Source organism: Vipera berus (assembly GCF_964194415.1).
Source record: "Vipera berus genome assembly, chromosome: 2".
In the NCBI taxonomy this organism is placed as follows: domain Eukaryota; kingdom Metazoa; phylum Chordata; class Lepidosauria; order Squamata; family Viperidae; genus Vipera; species Vipera berus.
In genome coordinates, this window is record NC_138203.1 from 172,177,121 (window position 1) to 172,195,566 (window position 18,446).

The 18,446-nt window shown below is 38.7% G+C and overlaps 1 protein-coding gene across 1 annotated transcript in view; it reads left to right on the top strand.

Moving 5' to 3' along the window:
- Positions 1-18,446, top strand: part of MGAT5B (alpha-1,6-mannosylglycoprotein 6-beta-N-acetylglucosaminyltransferase B) — a gene marked incomplete at both ends in the record, with an annotated part of 257,340 nt that overhangs the window by 107,320 nt on the left and 131,574 nt on the right. The window contains one exon of the mRNA XM_081320209.1: positions 4,188-4,332. Coding sequence (XP_081176335.1) covers positions 4,188-4,332 — 145 coding nt within the window. The remainder of the gene's footprint in view (positions 1-4,187; positions 4,333-18,446) is intronic.

Here is an 18,446-nt window from a genome sequence, read left to right on the forward strand (position 1 = left end):
AACTCTATGGTCATTATAATTCAAAGGTAAACTTAAGAACAGAAGTCTGACATCTTGCAAGAGCCCATGGAGAAGAAGTTTGATGTTCACAAGGTTACCACTTAGGTAAAAGTAGAACTTCTCTCTCTCTCTCTCTCTCTCTCTCTCTCTCTCTCTCTCTCTCTCTCTCTCTCTCTCTCTCTCTCTCTCTCTCTCTCTCTCTCTCTCTCTCTCTCTCTCTCTCTCTCTCTCTCTCTCTCTCTCTCTCTCTCTCTCTCTCTCTCTCTCTCTCTGAGTTTTTAAAGTCAACTGGAAATCCTTCAGTAAAACAAGGAAAAGTCATCACATATTATTGGACAGATCATTCATATAGAAGACAGGCTAGTATTTAGTCAAATATTTTGAACTGCTGCTACTGTCAAGTTTTGATTGGGTTTTGAACCACCTACTGATGTCTTTGTTTCCTATTCTACATAGGCCGAGATCCAGAAATGAAAGGGCTGATGTGAATATGGATAGGAAGATATGGAAACTAATCAAAAAATTGCTTAATTTCTACATGTCAGGTTGTTCTTTAAAAAGTGTTGGAGCAGAACTAGTCAAGAATTTGGCAGTCCCAACAGCATCAGGGATTCTTAATTATCTCTGCTCTCATTTGGGGGGAAAAAATAAGCATGTAAACAATAGCAAGACTGTTATCCCTGGTGTATTGAGTTCAGTTGTATAGAGAAACACATTTTAAATTATTCAGGAAGATTTAATTGAATAACTTCATACATTTTGTTCACCTGTACATTTCATTTTTCTATCATAGGGTTGTGTGTCTGGCTCAGCTCTTTTCTTTGTAACATAAAAAATCTGCAGAAATATATGCATTCTGTATGCAGTTTCTCCTAATAATATTCATTTTTAAATGCATTTCACCTAATATATGCACTTTTGCAAGCAATTTTCTCCAATATACTATATCTTTAATGTATTTTTCCATTATAGGCTACTGTAAGGGTTTTTTTTTAGGGGTGGAAGTTGTGGACAATTTCGGAAGTAGATATTGGGGAAATTTGCATGAAAATGCAAAGTAGTTTTCAACATTCCTAGCTCAAATGGCCATGCTTCTGACATTTTCTTTTACTCTTAACAGCTGCACTGTAGATATGTAGAACTCCAATAGCTATAGTATTTCTTTTCTTACCAATCTCTGCACAAAGAAATTGGTCTCTTTATGCTTTCCCTATTATAATAGAAATTTTACTAAGAATTAAAACTCACCACAAAGATCATGCAATTAACAACCTGAAATTTAAAGGATAACCATCTTGGACCTGAACCTTGATTCCTGAAATATGTCTTAAAAGAGTTAGTATGGTATAGTGGCTAATTGGTTGAACTAGGATCAGGGAGACTTAGGTTCCATCATGAACGGAAACCTCCTCAGTGGCTATGGCCCTGTCACTTTCCTTCAGCCCAGCCTACTTCATAGGATTGCTGTGTAGGAATATAATGAGGGGAGATACTTTGTAAAATGCCTTGTTCTCTTGGAGAAAAGGATGGATATAAATCTAACCAAATAACAGAAGCAAAAATATAAATAAATATTAGAAATCTTAGGAACAACCTGCCTCCAGAAGTGGTGAATGCTCCAACACTGGAAGTTTTTAAAAAGAGACTGGACAGTCATTTGTCTGAAATGGTATAGGGTTTCCTGCCTGAGTAGGGGGGTTGGACTAGATGACCTCCAAGGTCCCTTCCAACATTGTTATTATTATATCTTGATTGGCAAAATCCAGACAGCCCCTAAATGGCAGCAGAACAGTAGAGATTTTGCATCCCATATACAGTATGGTATTCTACCTATATAGCAGCTGAAAGAACTTTGTCCCTTAATCCAGAAACATTGGGGTACTGTTTGGTGGCAGGTCTATGTTTGGTGCCAGTGAAAATATGCATTACATTACAAGTGTGTCTGTAGGTCTCCAATTATTTCTCTTGTCCTCTAATCTCCTACTGCTTTGTAAATGAAAATTTGCTTTAAAGAAGTTCAGAAGAATGAAATGACAGCAATAAATTTGATGAGCAACTTAGCTTTGTAGGGGGCGTACATATAAATATTATACAGGATGAATTTGTTCTCTGCCCTTTCCTTTCATCTCAAGGTCTTTCTATCATTATCATGAAAGAACAATAAAAAACAATAGGCTTGGTTTCTCAGCCAACATGATAAGGAAATCTATGGATAAATGTATTAAATAATGGAAGTTAAGGCCGTTTGTAATGTTCTCCAAATATGTTTTGCAAGAAATAATTCCCATAGCTGAATTCTGTGAAAGTATTCATTGAATAACAAACCTAAGGTTATAGCACAAATCCTGGAAATGCCAAATTATTGATATAATTTTATTTGTGTGGCCATGTTAGTCTATTACGTCAAAAATAAGAATCTTGTGACATATTAAAGACAAATTCTTAGCACATAAATATTTGTGTTCCATCTTCCATTTCCTCAAGTATATTCATATAACAAATACTTCCTTACTTCCCTCAGGTCTCCCCATTTTAAATGTAGCCTGCTACAAACTTTAAGACTAGGGGGTTTTATATTTCTCTGCTAGTCCTGCCAAACCAAATGGGAATCAGAACAATTCTTAGCACTTTGAATATGAGAACAAGGTGGACTTCTTGTTCTACTTTTAACATTCCCAAGATTGAGACAGGCTTAAGTCTCTGGACAACAAATGAATAGGAATCAGAGTAGCACAAGAACAGGTAGTCCTCAACTTATGACCACAATTGAGCCCAACATTTCCTGTGGCTAAGTAAGACATTTGTTAAGTGAATTTTGCCCCATTTTATGACCTTTCTTGCCACCACTGTTAAGTGAATCATTGCAATTGTTAAGTTAGTAACACAGTTGTTAAATAATTCTGGCTTCCCCATTGACTTTGCTTGTCAGAGGGTCATGAAAGGTAATCACATGACATGATCACATGACCCTGGGACACTGCAACCATCATAAATATGAGTCAATTGCAAAGCATCTGAATTTCGATTATGTCACCATGGGGAATGCTGCAATGGTCATAAGTGTGAAAGCTGGTCATAAGTCACTTTTTTCAATGCCATTGTAACTTTGAACAGTCACTGAATGAACTATTGTAAATCGAGGGCTACCTGCTCAAAAGCACACTTTTTTTTTTAAAAAAAGAGGATTGCAAGCTATAAATACAACTTTCTCAGTGGGCTATTTCTGTGCATGCTGTTATATTTCATTGTGCCAACCTGCTTCTGCTGTCTCTACCGCTAATAACTAGCTAACAAAGTGTTAACAGTTTATCACAACCCTGACACCATCAAGTTCTGCTACTGATAATGGGTTCTTCTTAGAGGCACCCACCTTCCTGACACCTCAAAAGTCTGAAGATCAGAGACAACAAAGCTGTATCACCTTATATGAGCAAGTCAGTGATCTTTCTTCAGTATTGTACCAAGCTGGGCAGTACAGTATAAAAAAGCAAGAGAAAAAAATTAGAACTTTTAATGCTTGTTTGTTTGAGTTTTAAAATTGGAATAGGATATATACCTCACTGGGGGGGTGTGTTAGGCTTTTTCCCCAGGTAGTCTGGAAACTGCTATGCTGTCCTTTTCTTACTCCTGCTTTCTTACTCTGCCTTAAAAGTTATGCAGGGAGAATATTTTAAAAAGCGTATAGCTGAAAGTTGGCAGGATTAGTGACCCCTGCTAATTTTACCCAAATTTTGTTGGAAAATAAAGATGTTGCAAACACTCTCAAACTTCTTATTGGAGTCTAATAGCTAAACTTTTTTTTCAGTTCAACTTAGTCTATGAATCCCAAATTGCAAAGTCAGCTGGATTCATGACTTCTTTGCCTATTGAATCTGCACTTTGATTTGAATCAGGAGTGATTCACACCGGCCAATCACATAATGTTATATTTGCTTTTAGGAGGCCACAAAGGTTATTTTATTGTTTTTGCTGAGAACAAGATAATCTTAAGAACAGAACATATACCATCTAATAATGTGCGTCGGATTGAAATCTTGTCAGCAACTTCTTCCTGCCTTTTTCCCATTCGCAAGAATTAATGTTTGCCTTTTCCATCTGTCTGAATGTAACTCTGCTGCTTCTTGAGCACCACTGTAGAATGTTCTTCTGTTCCTTTCTCTTTCTCCTGCTTTCCTGTATGACTGCAGTGATGGGGACTCTGGAGTCAAGAGGAGTGCTGAGGAAAATGAGTGATATGCTGGAGACAATGGTGAAGAGGATGGAAGTGCTAGCCAAGCTGGAAAATAGCACAGACTTCCGGAAAGGGGAAGAAGCCCATTTCCAAATGGACAGGTCAGTACCTATGGACTGAACAGTTGATTTAGCATTCCCCAGTGCCCATCCAACTTCTTCTGGACTTAAGGACTGAGGTCAATCCCTTGGTCGATGTGGGATTGATCTGCATGAAGGATGAATATTTATGTTTGCACGGCTCCAGTTTCTTGGCACAATTAGGTGTGTAAATCATTGTGTGGAGTACAGAATACAGCTACGTTCTCATAATGCACTAATTGATTAACAAACCACATGAACTGGGTTTACAGACTGTGAGTTCTAATTCTTCTCAGCCATGAAAGACAACTGGGTGACCTTGAATTAGTCATACTCTCCTTGAATTATTTGTAAAAACAATAAAGGTAGGATATTAAAAACATGTGAAGCAAAAACAAATAAAGCTCATTGGGGCTTAGTGTGATGACCTGGATACAATATGATGGTCGGGTTTTAGCTTAGCCACTGTGGTTTGAAAACCATGTTTATGTTCAGCTTATTATGTACATGCAATTTATGAATCTCTGTTCATCAGGTGGAACATTTGATTCAAAAAGAGAACCAGGTATGAGCTTATGTTTCAGGTCAAAATGTAGAGGGGTTGCAGATAGCCTATCATCCATTTGTTCCTTTGCTTGTCCTAACAAGCAAAACTTGAACAGGGTTAACTGCAAAATAAAAAGGGAAAAGAGAAAGCAGAGGCTCAAGGGACACTGTTAGGAGAAAGAAATTGCATAGTATCTCCTGGTGTGTGTGTGTGTGTGTGTGTGTGTGTGTATAAAACGTCTATAGCTTGAAAGATCCAGCAATTCTAGGGGTTCATTATATGTGGTTTATATACATAATATAGGTTACAGAGTTTCAGTAAAAAATTAGCCATTTAGAAGATCTTTTTCCAAAATTCAGCTCTGTAGACTCTCTGACGGTATCCAGAAAAAAGACAGGAATTAGAAGAAATAAATAATAGCTACTGTGTAAAAATATGTTTAGAACAATGGTGGGAAGTATAATGTAGGTTTTTTAGTAAGACTACCAATGACAATTAATTTGTATGATGGATTGGCTGTTCATTTTTTAAACATAGAGTTCTAATTTGATTTCAACTTGATGTAGCTCTTGAAAACATGGAAGATTAATTTCTGATGAGTGTGCAATTGATAACAATAGAAGTAACATTTTTAAAAATTGGGCATTGTTAAGGAACAAAGTTAACATTCAGAGTAATTGATACTACAACAGTTTAGCCAAAAAAATATCCCTCTTCTCTTAGTCTGTCATTTATTATCCTCAAAGCATTATGTATGTCCAGATGATATATTTTACTTGCTTACTTAGGTTGAGTATAGTAGCTACAATTCTGTAAATTAATGAAGCTTAAACCTCACAGAAATGTATTTGTAATGATCTTCTCCTGTTTGATTTTTATGGAATTTAAATGCATCCCTTTCTCATTGTGTGAAATTTAGGCTTTCAGAAATATTAAAGAGTTACTGTAGAACTGATATTGTCCATGGGGTGGATGAATCTATCTCTGTATCTATTTGTAGTCTCTTCAACATTCTAGTCTTCCTATTTTGGCAGGATTTTACAACAGCTAAAAATTTTACAACAGTATAAAATCTCAAATTAACTCTTAGCTAGTGGTACTTTTTAAATTATATCCTCCTCTTAGTCTATCTTATGAGATAACATTGTGGAGTAATATAATTCTCCCTTGAGGAGCCTTGCATTCTTTTTAAGATTTAAAATTACTGCCAAAACATAATCTGTTATCTTTTTAAAGAAACTACATATGATTATAAAACACAGTGCAAACAGAGGTCTGATTATTCAGAAATAAATCTGAGTTAAACCAGGGCTTAGTTCCTATAACCGTAAATATGAGTATAGCTGGCAGGCTTCATAACATATAGAGTAGTAAAATGCTCCAAATTGATGTATTAATGATCATTGGTCGACATCCATAAATTTATCTCAGATGTTAAGCAGTTATCAATAGTATCAGAGGTGAAAAGTGACATCACCTGTTTGACTTTGAATATTCAACAGATATTGGACATCAAGGATTTATGTGATCAGTGGGTTTCTACTGTATCACAAACCCAAAGGATTGAAAATAAAATTGCTGCATGCTATGCTGATAAGCTATTTATTATTAGACATGGCTCAGTCTCCATTTGAAATGGTGCTCAGTCCTTTTTCACATTTAGCTCATTATCTTTCTCTCCAGGAATTGCTTTTCTGAGACACCCATTCATTGTTTTTTGTAGACATTCTACTCAGCTCTCATAAAAAAAGGGGGAGGAGACAATAAAAAGCAGGAGAAGCCTTAGTCTTTGGCTTCATTATGGTTCAGTAATCCGAGCCTGCTTTGAAGAGCAATTTCCTCTTTAATGCAGCTATGGGCTGCTTTAAAGTTAAGCTTTGATTAAGTTAGTAGCAAATAAGTAAGTGGATGGCAATGTTGACTGCTGGATTGCTTTGGCAATCTTTCCTCCCCCCACTTCTCCTCCCCCTCGCCCTCCACTTTCTTCTAGAAACAGAACTGATGCTTCTTCCATACTTTCTTCTGACCTCAGAAACAGATGAGAAATGAAGCATATGAATAATCAACATATGAAAAATCAAAGCCAGCTTTGGATAATCTTTTAGGGAGCTTAATAGATTGCATTGTATTAAGGCACACATCATTGAGTTTTGCAGAAAACTTTTTAAAAAGATAAGCCATCACTAGTATCATTCCCCTGACCACAATATAAACTGATTTAAATGTGTTTTTAAGGTGCTGTAAGTAATGTGCCTTTAACTGATTGGACTCTATTTCAGAGTTATTACAAGGACAGACTGTTTGACCTTGATATGAAATCAGACTTTCCTAGACTTTTGCTGAGTTGCAGGGGTGCTATGGATTGTTTGTCAGTATTCACAGTTTTCCAAAATTTAAAGACTGACATCAAACAAGGCTACAAAGTAATGGAACTGAGGTTGCTGGTGAGAAGGTAGTGAGGTTTTGTTTTGGTGCCTTTTAATTCCTGATGACTGCCTGTAGTTTTCTTGCCAAATGTTTTTGGAAGCGTTTTAACATTGCCTCCTTCCTAGGGCCAAGAGTGACTGGCCCAAGGTCATCCAGCTGGCTTTGTGCTTCAGGTGGGACTAGAACTCACGATCTCCTGGTTTCCAGCCAGGTGCCTTAATCATTGCACCAAGCTGGCTCAACAGCAGGGCAGTGCTGTCAGCATAACTGTTTAAAATCACATATATAAATGTTTGCGTGTCTGTAAGAATTTATATTTCTGTTCAGCTGATGCTTAAACAATTTTTTTAAAAAAGTTAAAATACCTAACACAGCAAAATTCAAAACTGAAACTTCAAGCTAGCCCAGAAAAGCAAAATAGGCTTTCAAAAAACAAAAGAAGAGATGAGCCTAATTTGACCTTTGGACAACATCAGTGGTAAATCATGCGTGGTCCTTTTGGATGCTCCCTGGGTCAAGATTCTTTGGAATCTACTCAGCTGCTCTTGACATTTGTTTAATCAATGTAGCTTCTTCCCAAAGGGCATTTCAGCTGGTGGCAATGCTTGGCTGAGCTTAGAAGCTAAGCAGAGTCAGAAACTTGCAAGGTAAATAGAAAGTTTTTTTTAAAAAAATCTGAAAAATGGTGATAACTAATTGCTTCCATACTTTTGCCAGGAAAATGTGAGAGTACATTAGGAACTAAACTTAAAATGTGCTGTCCTGAATCTTTGAGATTTTTTTTGCAGGAGTGCAGCATCCTTAAAAAAATTAGGACAGTTTTGTCTTTTACAAAAAAGCTTTTGTGAATGGGATACTTATCTGTAAACTTGTAAATCTTCCCTTTCTATTTTTAATAGAATTGCTCCTGTCTGCAAGGAACCTAGTACAATATACTCAATACCCAAGCTGTAATGGGTATTCAGTACACTTGGTAGTTGGTTAGGGCTTAATCATGGTGCCAAGTTGCCCTATCCCAAGTATCCAGGGTCAACTAACTCTTTCTTTCTTTCTTTCTTTCTTTCTTTCTTTCTTTCTTTCTTTCTTTCTTTCTTTCTTTCTTTCTTTCTTTCTTTCTTTCTTTCTTTCTTTCCTTCCTTCCTTCCTTCCTTCCTTCCTTCCTTCCTTCCTTCCTTCCTTCCTTCCTTCCTTCCTTCCTTCCTTCCTTCCTTCTTTCTTTCTTTCTTTCTTTCTTTCTTTCTTTCTTTCTTTCTTTCTTTCTTTCTTTCTTTCTTTCTTTCTTTCTTTCTTTCTGCCATTCAATTCACTAATGCAACTCTGGGCAGCTGACAAAGACAGTAGCCAGGACTCTGAGATATTCCAGATGTAAATACCACAAGCTTGGTTCTGCCCATAATTAAAAGTTGCCTTCTCCCACTAACATTTTTTCAATATATTAGATTAGATTTCCCTCCATTCACAGGAAAGAACTCATTGGCTGCTCTTTGTGGGTATGGTTTTCCGATATATCTAGGTAGTGGCAAAAACGTCTTCTTATAATGGAAGCCCACAGTTTCAGGACCAGCTTCAGAATTAAGTTCTACATAGGCTGATGCTAGTTGTCAAATAACTGAGCCCTGCTATTTTCCTACTGTGAAAAAAAATGCTTAAAAACCTATGTTAAGTCTTTCTTTGTTTAAACAGCTCTTGTGTTACATAAGAACTAAAAAAAAGCCAATGTGCCTGGATGAAGAAAAGTGGGTGGAACCAGAAAAGTTCACTATAAAATTTGTTACCATGGTCAGAGTGTAGCTTCCAACCATTGGGATGGTTCTTTGCCTTTTGAGAATCACAGGGTTCAGGTGTTTGGTGTTAATGATTGCTTCCTATTTAGAGAAAGAATTCCAATTTAAGATGCCAAATCTTATGTAAAAACAGGGCATAGTGTCAAACTTCTTTATACAACTAATCTGAAATCTGAGAGAGACGTGATAGATTTTTCCTCCTGATTTTCAAGTTGCCCCTGGCTAACTAATTGGAGCTATTTTGACATCCAAACTTGTGGAGGCTCTAGTTGCCAATTACTAAGCTATTTCTGACTTGGACTCATCCTTTCTTATCTGGTACCTTCCTGGAATTAATAGTTATCAAGGACTTATTCCTAATTTTACATTAGATAGATAATGTTGTGATTCAGGGTCAGCCTGTGGGTTCGGCAGTTGGGCCGGACGATTCAGAGGAGGAGGGAGGTGTTGAAGAGCTTGCTGAGGGGATTGAAGAGCTTGCTGAGGGGGTTGGAGAACTTGCTGATGAGAGCCCTCAGCCAGGCCCCTCCCACCTGGTCACGACAGAGACCCAGCTGTGTGAGCCTGACAGCGTGGATGAAGATGACCCACAGCTGGCCCTGTTCAAGGACGCCTGACGCAGGAGGCAGTCAATCAGGAGTAAACAGAGGAAGGCAATGGGGCACCTTGGAAGGAGGCAGAGAGAAGCCACGCCCTGAACTGTATAAAAGGGGAATGCGTGGGAGGGCTGGTTTGCTGAAGGCAACCGATTGAATAGTTCCTGTTTCATAGCTCCTGTTTCATGGTTCGTGTCTTGTTTTGCTCTGTTTTATGTTAATAAATTTGGCAGGCTTAATTCCAGCCACTTGCCATTTGTAAAGGGGTTGTCCCTGCCTTTTCTGCAGGGCCAGTAGCAGGCTGGTACAGAAAAGATAAATTAGTGGCTGGCTTGTGTCTGATTTTGGCTGAGTTGAAATCTATCAGTTCTTCTGTTATCAGACAGAGAGAATCCAAGCTAAACCCTCACTCTCACACTAAGAATTTACAGAGTGAAGGACATAGTGGCTTTATTTCTCCAGGTCTTATAAAATGACTGAACATCCTTGCGTTGCCTTTGCTGTGAAACTTTTACTTTCAGGGATCAGGAAATCTGAGTCCAACAAGAAAACTTCATCTCTTTGGATAGCGATAGTTTCTTTTTGACATTTCTAATTAATTAATATTACTGATATTCAGTTTCTTCTTCTGGATTTTTGGAGCACAATAGTCTACAACCATAATATTTGTCCAAAGTGGGCTTTCTGCAGAAGGTAGAGCTCCTTAAATGCAGATCCCAGATCAGCGTTGCTTCCAGATTTCAGTATGTCACTGTGAAGAAGAGTGAGACTGGAGCCTTGCGGGGTTCCTGAACCATCCATTACTTTGCACAGATGCAACCACATCCTGGGTAGAAACATGGCAACAGTCCTAAGGTAGCAGCATAGAACAATGGGGGGTTTTCTGAGTTCAGGCAGTGTTGATGAATGACTATTGCTGCAATTACAATCAGGACAATAAGGAGGGCACTGGAGAAACAGGGCTTCATCCATTCCGCCTGCTGAAATCCTGGAGGATTGTCAAGTATAGGTGGCACTGGGCCCAGTAGCTTTCAAAACTGTTTGTCTTCTGGCATAGCAAAGCCAGTTCAGCATATTACATAGCAGCATGTCTGGGCTCCTCTCTGATTGGATTCACACATTTTGTTAATTGTGGTTTATTGTATAAATCAATTTGCTCAATTCACAACTTCACTCTAATCCATAAATATCAAAATAGCGATAGCACTTAGAGTTATATACTGCTTCACAGTGCTCTTCAGCCCTCTCTAAGTGGTTTACAGAGTCAGCATATTGCCCTCAACAAATTGGGTCATTTTACCAACCTCGGAAGAATGGAAGGCTGAGTCAACCTTGAGCCAGTGAGAATCGAATTGCTGGAAGTTGGCAGACTCAGCCTGGTGTACTGCAATCTAACCATTGCGCCACCAAAGCTCTTATAAATGGTATTTTACCAACTTGCTAGCCACATACAGTATAACCAACCACTGTACGATGTAGGGCACGAGTCTAGTTATCCTCGTACAATTAAACAACTAGAGAGAACCCTGGATATTGGTTAAAGAAGTCTGTCTCATTCATATATTTGCATGATTTTTTTTTAAAAAGAATAACATTTGAAGCAGGCTTGACATCTGTAATGTGAAATTCAATTAGGGGTTTGGAGGGTGGTGTATATATATATATATATATATATATATATATATATATATATATATATATATATATATATATATATATATATATATATATATATATATATATATATTTTGTTGTTGTTGTTAGTTGCGAAGTCGTGTCCGACCCATCGCGACCCTATGGACAATGTTCCTCCAGGCCTTCCTGTCCTCTACCATCTTCTGGAGTCCATCTAAGCTCACGCCTACTGCTTCAATGACTCCATCCAGCCACCTCATTCTCTGTCGTCCCCTTCTTCTATTGCCCTCAATCTTTCCCAGCATTAGGCTCTTCTCCAGTGAGTCCTTCCTTCTCATTAGGTGGCCAAAGTATTTGAGTTTTAGCTTCAGGATCTGGCCTTCTAAAGAGCAGTCAGGGTTGATCTCCTCTAGGACTGACTGGTTTGATCGCCTTGCAGTCCAAGGGACTCGCAGGAGTCTTCTCCAGCACCATAGTTCAAAGGCTTCAATTCTTTGGCGCTCAGCCTTTCTTATGGTCCAACTTTCACTGCCATACATTGCAACTGGAAAGACCATAGCCTTGACTATTATATATATATATATATATATATGGGGATCTTTGGTCATTCGGGTTTTTCCCCACGTAGAATTAAAGGTGTAGGAGCAACGTTTCGACGGAATCCCATCCGTCATCCTCAGGCTGGTGGCTTCAGCTTCCTTCTTCTGGGAGAAGCATGTGGTAGTGGCTGTTTGTTCCTCTTTTTTAAACTGCCAGAGGGGGTGTGTTCTGTGGGTGGAGGTGTGCTCTGATTGGGTGGGGGATTAGGTGTGTTCTGATTGGGTGGGAGTGTGTTTTGAATGGTGGGTGTGTTCTGATTGGGTGGGGGTGTGTTTTGAGTGGATGGGCTGGTCTCAGCTGCCAGCCTTAGACCTGAGCTGGTGAGTTGTGCTGCTTTTGTTCAGCTTCGTGTTTGTGGTGGTGCCATGTTTTTATAGTGGGTGTCAGTTTGCTTATTGTGTGGTTTGGAGGGGTTTAAAGTGACTGATGTTGCAGCTGTAGTTAGGTTTCTGTTTTGTGGTTGTGCGTCGTTATCATTGTGGGTTCGGATTTGCTTTTTGAATGGTTTTGTGGTGGTGATGTCATATGATGTTATCATGAGTTTGGGTCTGGTATCATTCTTGGTGGTTGGGACTCATCTGTCAATCAAGGCGCGTTTCCAAATGGCTGGTAGGCGAGAGGTATCATCTCGTTCGTTCATGCTGTGGGGGCATTTTTCTATCTCAATGGCTTCTCTGATTATTCTGTTGTTAAAATGTTCGATTTTGGCGATAGTAAAAAACCATTAATATATTTTTTTAGTTTGCAAAATAATAAGGTATACTATAGTTGGACTTGTCCTTTGAGGCCAGCCTTATTGTAAGAAGGCCATTTTATTCTCAGATTTATAGGCATTTCAAAACATAACCCAGGCATTAAAAGGAATGACACTGTGATGTTGGAATCCTGCTGACAGGTACAGTAGATAGTTCATCCAGTTTTTTTTCACTCTAAGTGTTTACTGTTTGCCCTGAAAAGTATTTAGAGGCAGAGGGGTTTAAAACAAACTATAATTAAATATTTAAATGTGGTTTCTACATACAACTCAAATTGACTTACAAACCTTACCTCTTCAGTTAGTTGCAATTATTTTAGTCTTTGGAATTTCAAAAGCTCTGGTGTTTTCTGGAGAAATATGGACAATTTTGCCCCTCTAAGGGCAAATTCTATAGCTGCAAGTGTCATGCACCTAATCAGACTTGCTACATCTCCGAAGTGATACGAGCTCCTTTGTGACATATCTAGGTTCTAAAATGTATTTTCTGAAGGCAGAAGAGGCTAGAAGTGATAAGCACAGCCTTTGTGTTGGGGGTGGAGTGCTCTCCTACAGCTGTGTCCTCCAAATTGCTTGCAATTTTGTTGGCATAAAGACATGTAATTATTTGATTATATCGTGATGGAGGGCCTCCAAAAAAGTGGCCAATTAATCTTCACATTTAATTATTTCCAGGAATCAGTTAATTTCACAAATGTAAAACATTCATTTCAGTACTAGTTAGTGACTTCACTCCTGGTTACATGTAATGAGTCACAGTATAATACTTAAAAGAAGACATGTTTTGTTTGTTTTCTGCCAGCTTTGCTCTTTTCACTTATGAATTGTTGCCAAATATAGACCATCTTTAAGTAAACTATTTTTTTATTGAAAAGTTTTTCAATACATTTTATCTTTAACAAACCAACCCCTCCCCACCCCCACCCCCCCTTCCCAACCCAACCCTCCCCCCCCTCCCCTTCCCCCCTCCCCGACTTCCCAGAGCTAAATACAAGGTATAAAAGTAAAAAACAATCATAAACTACCATATGCTAACAACAATAAACTATTAGGTCTATCGCACTTTAGCTCTTATAAAATGACTACAAGCAATATAAATGTCACATCGATACTTATTCAAATGCTAAATGAAACTTTTTAGTCCCATATTTATTCTGGTGAACTATGGTGCTGGAGAAGACTCCTGCGAGTCCCTTGGACTGCAAGGCAATCAAACTGGTCAGTCCTAGAAGAGATCAACCCTGACTGCTTTTTAGAAGGCCAGATCCTGAAGCTAAAACTCAAATACTTTGGCCACCTAATGAGAAGGAAGGACTCACTGGAGAAGAGCCTAATGCTGGGAAAGATTGAGGGCAAGAGAAGAAGGGGACGACAGAGAATGAGGTGGCTGGATGGAGTCACTGAAGCAGTAGGCGTGAGCTTAAATGGACTCCAGAAGATGGTAGAGGACAGGAAGGCCTGGAGGAATGTTGTCCATAGGGTCGCGATGGGTCGGACACGACTTCGCAGCTAACAACAACAACAATTTATTCTGGATGTAATCAATCCATTTTTTCCACTCCAAGATATATCATTGTTGCGAATGGTCTTTCAAATACGCTGAGATCTTTGCCATTTCCGCCAGGTTCATCTTTAGGTAAACTATTGAGAGACAGTGGTCCTTTCCATGCTTGTCCTCTTGATCTATTCATGCCCTTCAACATTAATCTAATGGATCATTAGTTTGTTGCCTATCCTATCCCATTCATAATACACAATTGCCTGAGAAAATTTATAAAAGTAGAGCCCCACTGCTTTTAATTATACCTAGGTCGTAATAATGGAAACAAGCAGCAGCAAGCTCTCTTTTATTAAACAGTACTTGAGATTTTGAGCTATATGAATGGCCATCACCTCCTGAACTCAATATCTATAGCATTAAAATAATATGTAAAGTACATAAGGATCTCCACACCAACCTTGAACCAGAAAATGTACCTCACTGAAGAAAATGATTAGGTAGTAACACTTGACAATGTGCATATGTAATAATTGGCTAGTGCATGAAAAGTAAACATAGTTCATTTTCTGATAAAAATAATGGTGGGCAGTATTCCACTAAGGCAGGTTCCTTCAGAAAGTTGCATTAATAAAAATTTACTGCAGTTCGTGGTACCAGAGGATTTTAAACAAATGGAAATAAACCTCAAATTATGTTTCTTTAATTACCAAAAAGAAAAGAAAAAGATAATGACATCATACTTTATAAGCAAACACTAATGTGTTCAAAAACAAACCGAAACACAAGGATAAGAGCATAGGGCCTGAAGGAAGAAAAATGCTAACTTGCTTCTTAGTCAATACCGTTAATCGTTCCTAAAATGCAAGTTTTCAAGGTTTTTTTTAAAACTTTCTTCATCAAAGTATAGAAAGTAATATTTTTTAAAAAGGTAATGATGAAGATTTCTCCCATCCAGTCGTATCCAGCTCATTTCCATTTCCTAGCCAAGGGAGCCAGAATGGTCAAAAGACACTTCTGTGGTCCTGTAGCCAGCATGACTATACACCAAGGTGCACAGAATGCTGATATCTTCCCATCAAAGTGGTTCCTATTTATCTACTTGCATTTGCATGCTTTTGAAGCACTAGGTGGGCAGGAGCAAGAATGAGCTCACCCCATCATGCAGCACTCAGGTCTTGAACCCAGGCTATCAGCTTTCCAGCTGACAAGCTCAGCACCTTTAACTGCTGAGCCATTGCACTCCCACAATATTTAAAAAAAGACATACAAACATCCCAGACCTCTTCCAGATACTCCACCAGCAGAATCTCTTGCTTGTGCCCAATTTTTCCCCAATGCTGCATTTCCCCCCACTCTGGGTTAGGACGCTGAGCTTGTCGATCAGAACGTCAGCAGTTTGGCAGGTCGAATCCCGAGTGCCGCGTAGCAGAGTGAGTGCCTGTTACTCGTCCCAGCTTCTGCCAACCTAGCAGTTTGAAAGCACGTAAAAATGCAAGTAGAAAAAGAGGGACCACTACAGTGGGAAGGTAACAGCGTTCCGTGCGCCTTTGGCATCTAGTCATGCCGGCCACATGATCATGGAGACGTCCTCGGACAAGTGCTGGCTCTTCGGCTTTGAAATGGAGATGAGCACTTAGAGTCGGAAACGACTAGCACGCATGTGCGGGGGAACCTTTACCTTTACCTTTATAAACCAATGCCTACACATAGGTTCAAAGGGGGCCCTGATGCTCAAAGATGCATTCTTACTAGTTTCCATTGAATGGAATTTTTGCAACCTCCCCTCCACCTTATTTCATAGTTAACTTCAGCATCACAGTGGCTTTCATGAATGAAGGAGAATATACAGGTCCCAGGATCATGATACAGGATCCAATCTGAGTTGGTCACTGGGACCAGAGGTTTAGTCTTCCAAGCTTTTGGACTCATGCTGGAGCCCATCTTCAGGGAACGTCTCTCTAGCAGAGTGTGTGCTTTGGACTATTCTGTGTGTAGTGCTTGTTGTGTGTGACTTTTTAGTTGTTGATTAGGGTGTTGATGCCTGGGTATTAAGTCATTGGCTGTTGTTTCCTTGTGCTGCCAAGCCTCCTAAGCACTTGATAAGCTGGTGGTAAATCAGCACTCCTGTTGACTGAAAAGAGGCTCATTTCCTAGGCTTCAATAGCTTCCCTGGATGTTTTTGGGCCTGCTTATCCAACAATCTTAGTAGGTGCAAATTGAATGTATCTCCTTTTTCCAGGTGGCTTTACTCTTTACCAAAAGAGTGGTTTTACCCAATTTTCAAGGTTCTAGTTTCATACTTGTATAGTTTGGACTTGATGTTTCTTCAGTCTGGGCCTGTTTTCCCCAGTCCAGCAACATGACACTATGGTCACAGCCATTCAGAAAAGTGCTTAAAGGCAGCCATGCCATCACAATTGTAATGGTTCTGAATTTCTCTACCAGCATTTGCTAGTATAATTATTATGATGATATAATTGTTGCAAAATGGGCCGATTGCATCTTGTTCTACTTTTTTCTTTCCTTCCCATCCATATATAACTGCTTCTCAGAAGCATTTTTTACCACTCCCCCTCCCTTTGGCTAATCTTTTGTTAACCACAGGCTACATGATGAAAAGGTGGTGGTGGGGAACGGCAGCAAGTTATTCGTTTTTGTTTTTGTGGTGAGGGGGTGGTTGTTTCTTTTTGTTAATTCACAATTCATATCTTTGGGAGTAGAGCAACTCAAGTTGTCGTTCTGCTGTTTACATTTTAAACTCATTCTGAAGATGGAGACTGCAGGCTGAATGAATTAATACAAGCAGATATGGCACATATCTCATTAGACATTTGGTTTGCAATCCCCTTTCGTGTTTCTGAAAACATGAAGTCTGACTGTAATGCAAATGCGTTGAGTGAAACTCACAAATTCCTAGCTAGGAAGCATTTCTGAGAACTAGGAAACCAAACATACTGTAACAGATCTTTTTAATGTTTGGATTGGTCATAATAGAAGTGTTGCTGAACAGATATTAAAATACTGCAATGTATTCCAAGCTATTCTGATGGAAATTAACCTGTTGTATCTTTGAAAAAAGCATAAATGTAGGTCAGAATAACATAAGCTTTACTAGATTCTTTTCCTCTGTTTCCTAAACTTGTCTGACTGTTTCGCTGTTCCAGATAAGATGATCCATGCTGTATCAGGCTGGGCTTCATTCAGCCCTCATTTTCAAGTAAGATTGGCTAATATTGTTATTTCTCTTTAAATATGTAGCTATTCAAAGAAATGCTGCCCATGTCTATTACTGTGATATAACTTGTACATATAGTTTATTGAGTTTTAGGCTTGGTGCTTTAGATGAAGCTGAATAGTGTGATCTGTAAGCGGTGGTTTTCTAGACATATTGGCAAACTCAGTCAATTGAGGTTAAAGCCAGTTGAGATTAAAAAATTGTGACTTAGTGTATTGTGTGAACCATATCTAAATAAAGAAGTGCTTGGGCAAAGAGTTGCTTTTTCAGCATTAAGACCAGGACAAAAGGTACAGCTAACTTTCAATTTTCTCTTCTATCATCTGATCTAGGGAAAATATGTGCCATGTCTGTGTTCCACTTCATATTTACCCTCTTTTAGTCATTCTCTTATTTTCAGCCATAGGAGCAACTAGACATTAAGCTCCCCCACTTCCTAGGTTTTCCCAATGACATAAGGCCTCCAGAGAGGATTCAGACAGTTTACAGATTTAAACTCATTAGCATTTTTCTTCTTTGCTAGCCTTTTCCAATCTAATATCCAGATGAATTGCAGTTGACAACCCCAGGATTTGCAGGAACACGTGCAACCAATGCTTATTTAAAAACAATAATACACCTTTATTCATTGAAGCGTAATTGTTTAGTGCTACCCATAAAAAATAAAGTAATATTTTTTTAAAAAAAATAATTTTGTTTCAGTTTAGACAAATAATAGGTCTATAAATATATAGATAAGAAATTAGGGGAAGCTTGATCTTGTTAAAACAACGTCCTGTTTTTAAGTTAGGGCTTTAGCTTGTAATATTGTAACACGGTTTCATTTAAGATACAGTATAGAGAGGTGTGGTGGCTCAGTGGCTTAAAGACACTGGAGAGGGTTCGAGTTCTAGCACCACATGACAGAGTGAGCTCCCGTCACTTGCCTCAGCTTCTGCCAACCTAGCAGTTCAAAAGCATGATATATGTAAGTAGATAAATAGATATCACTTCGGTGGGAAAAATAATGGAACTTCGTACAGAAGTATGACTCCAACCAGTGCCAGACCTGCTCGA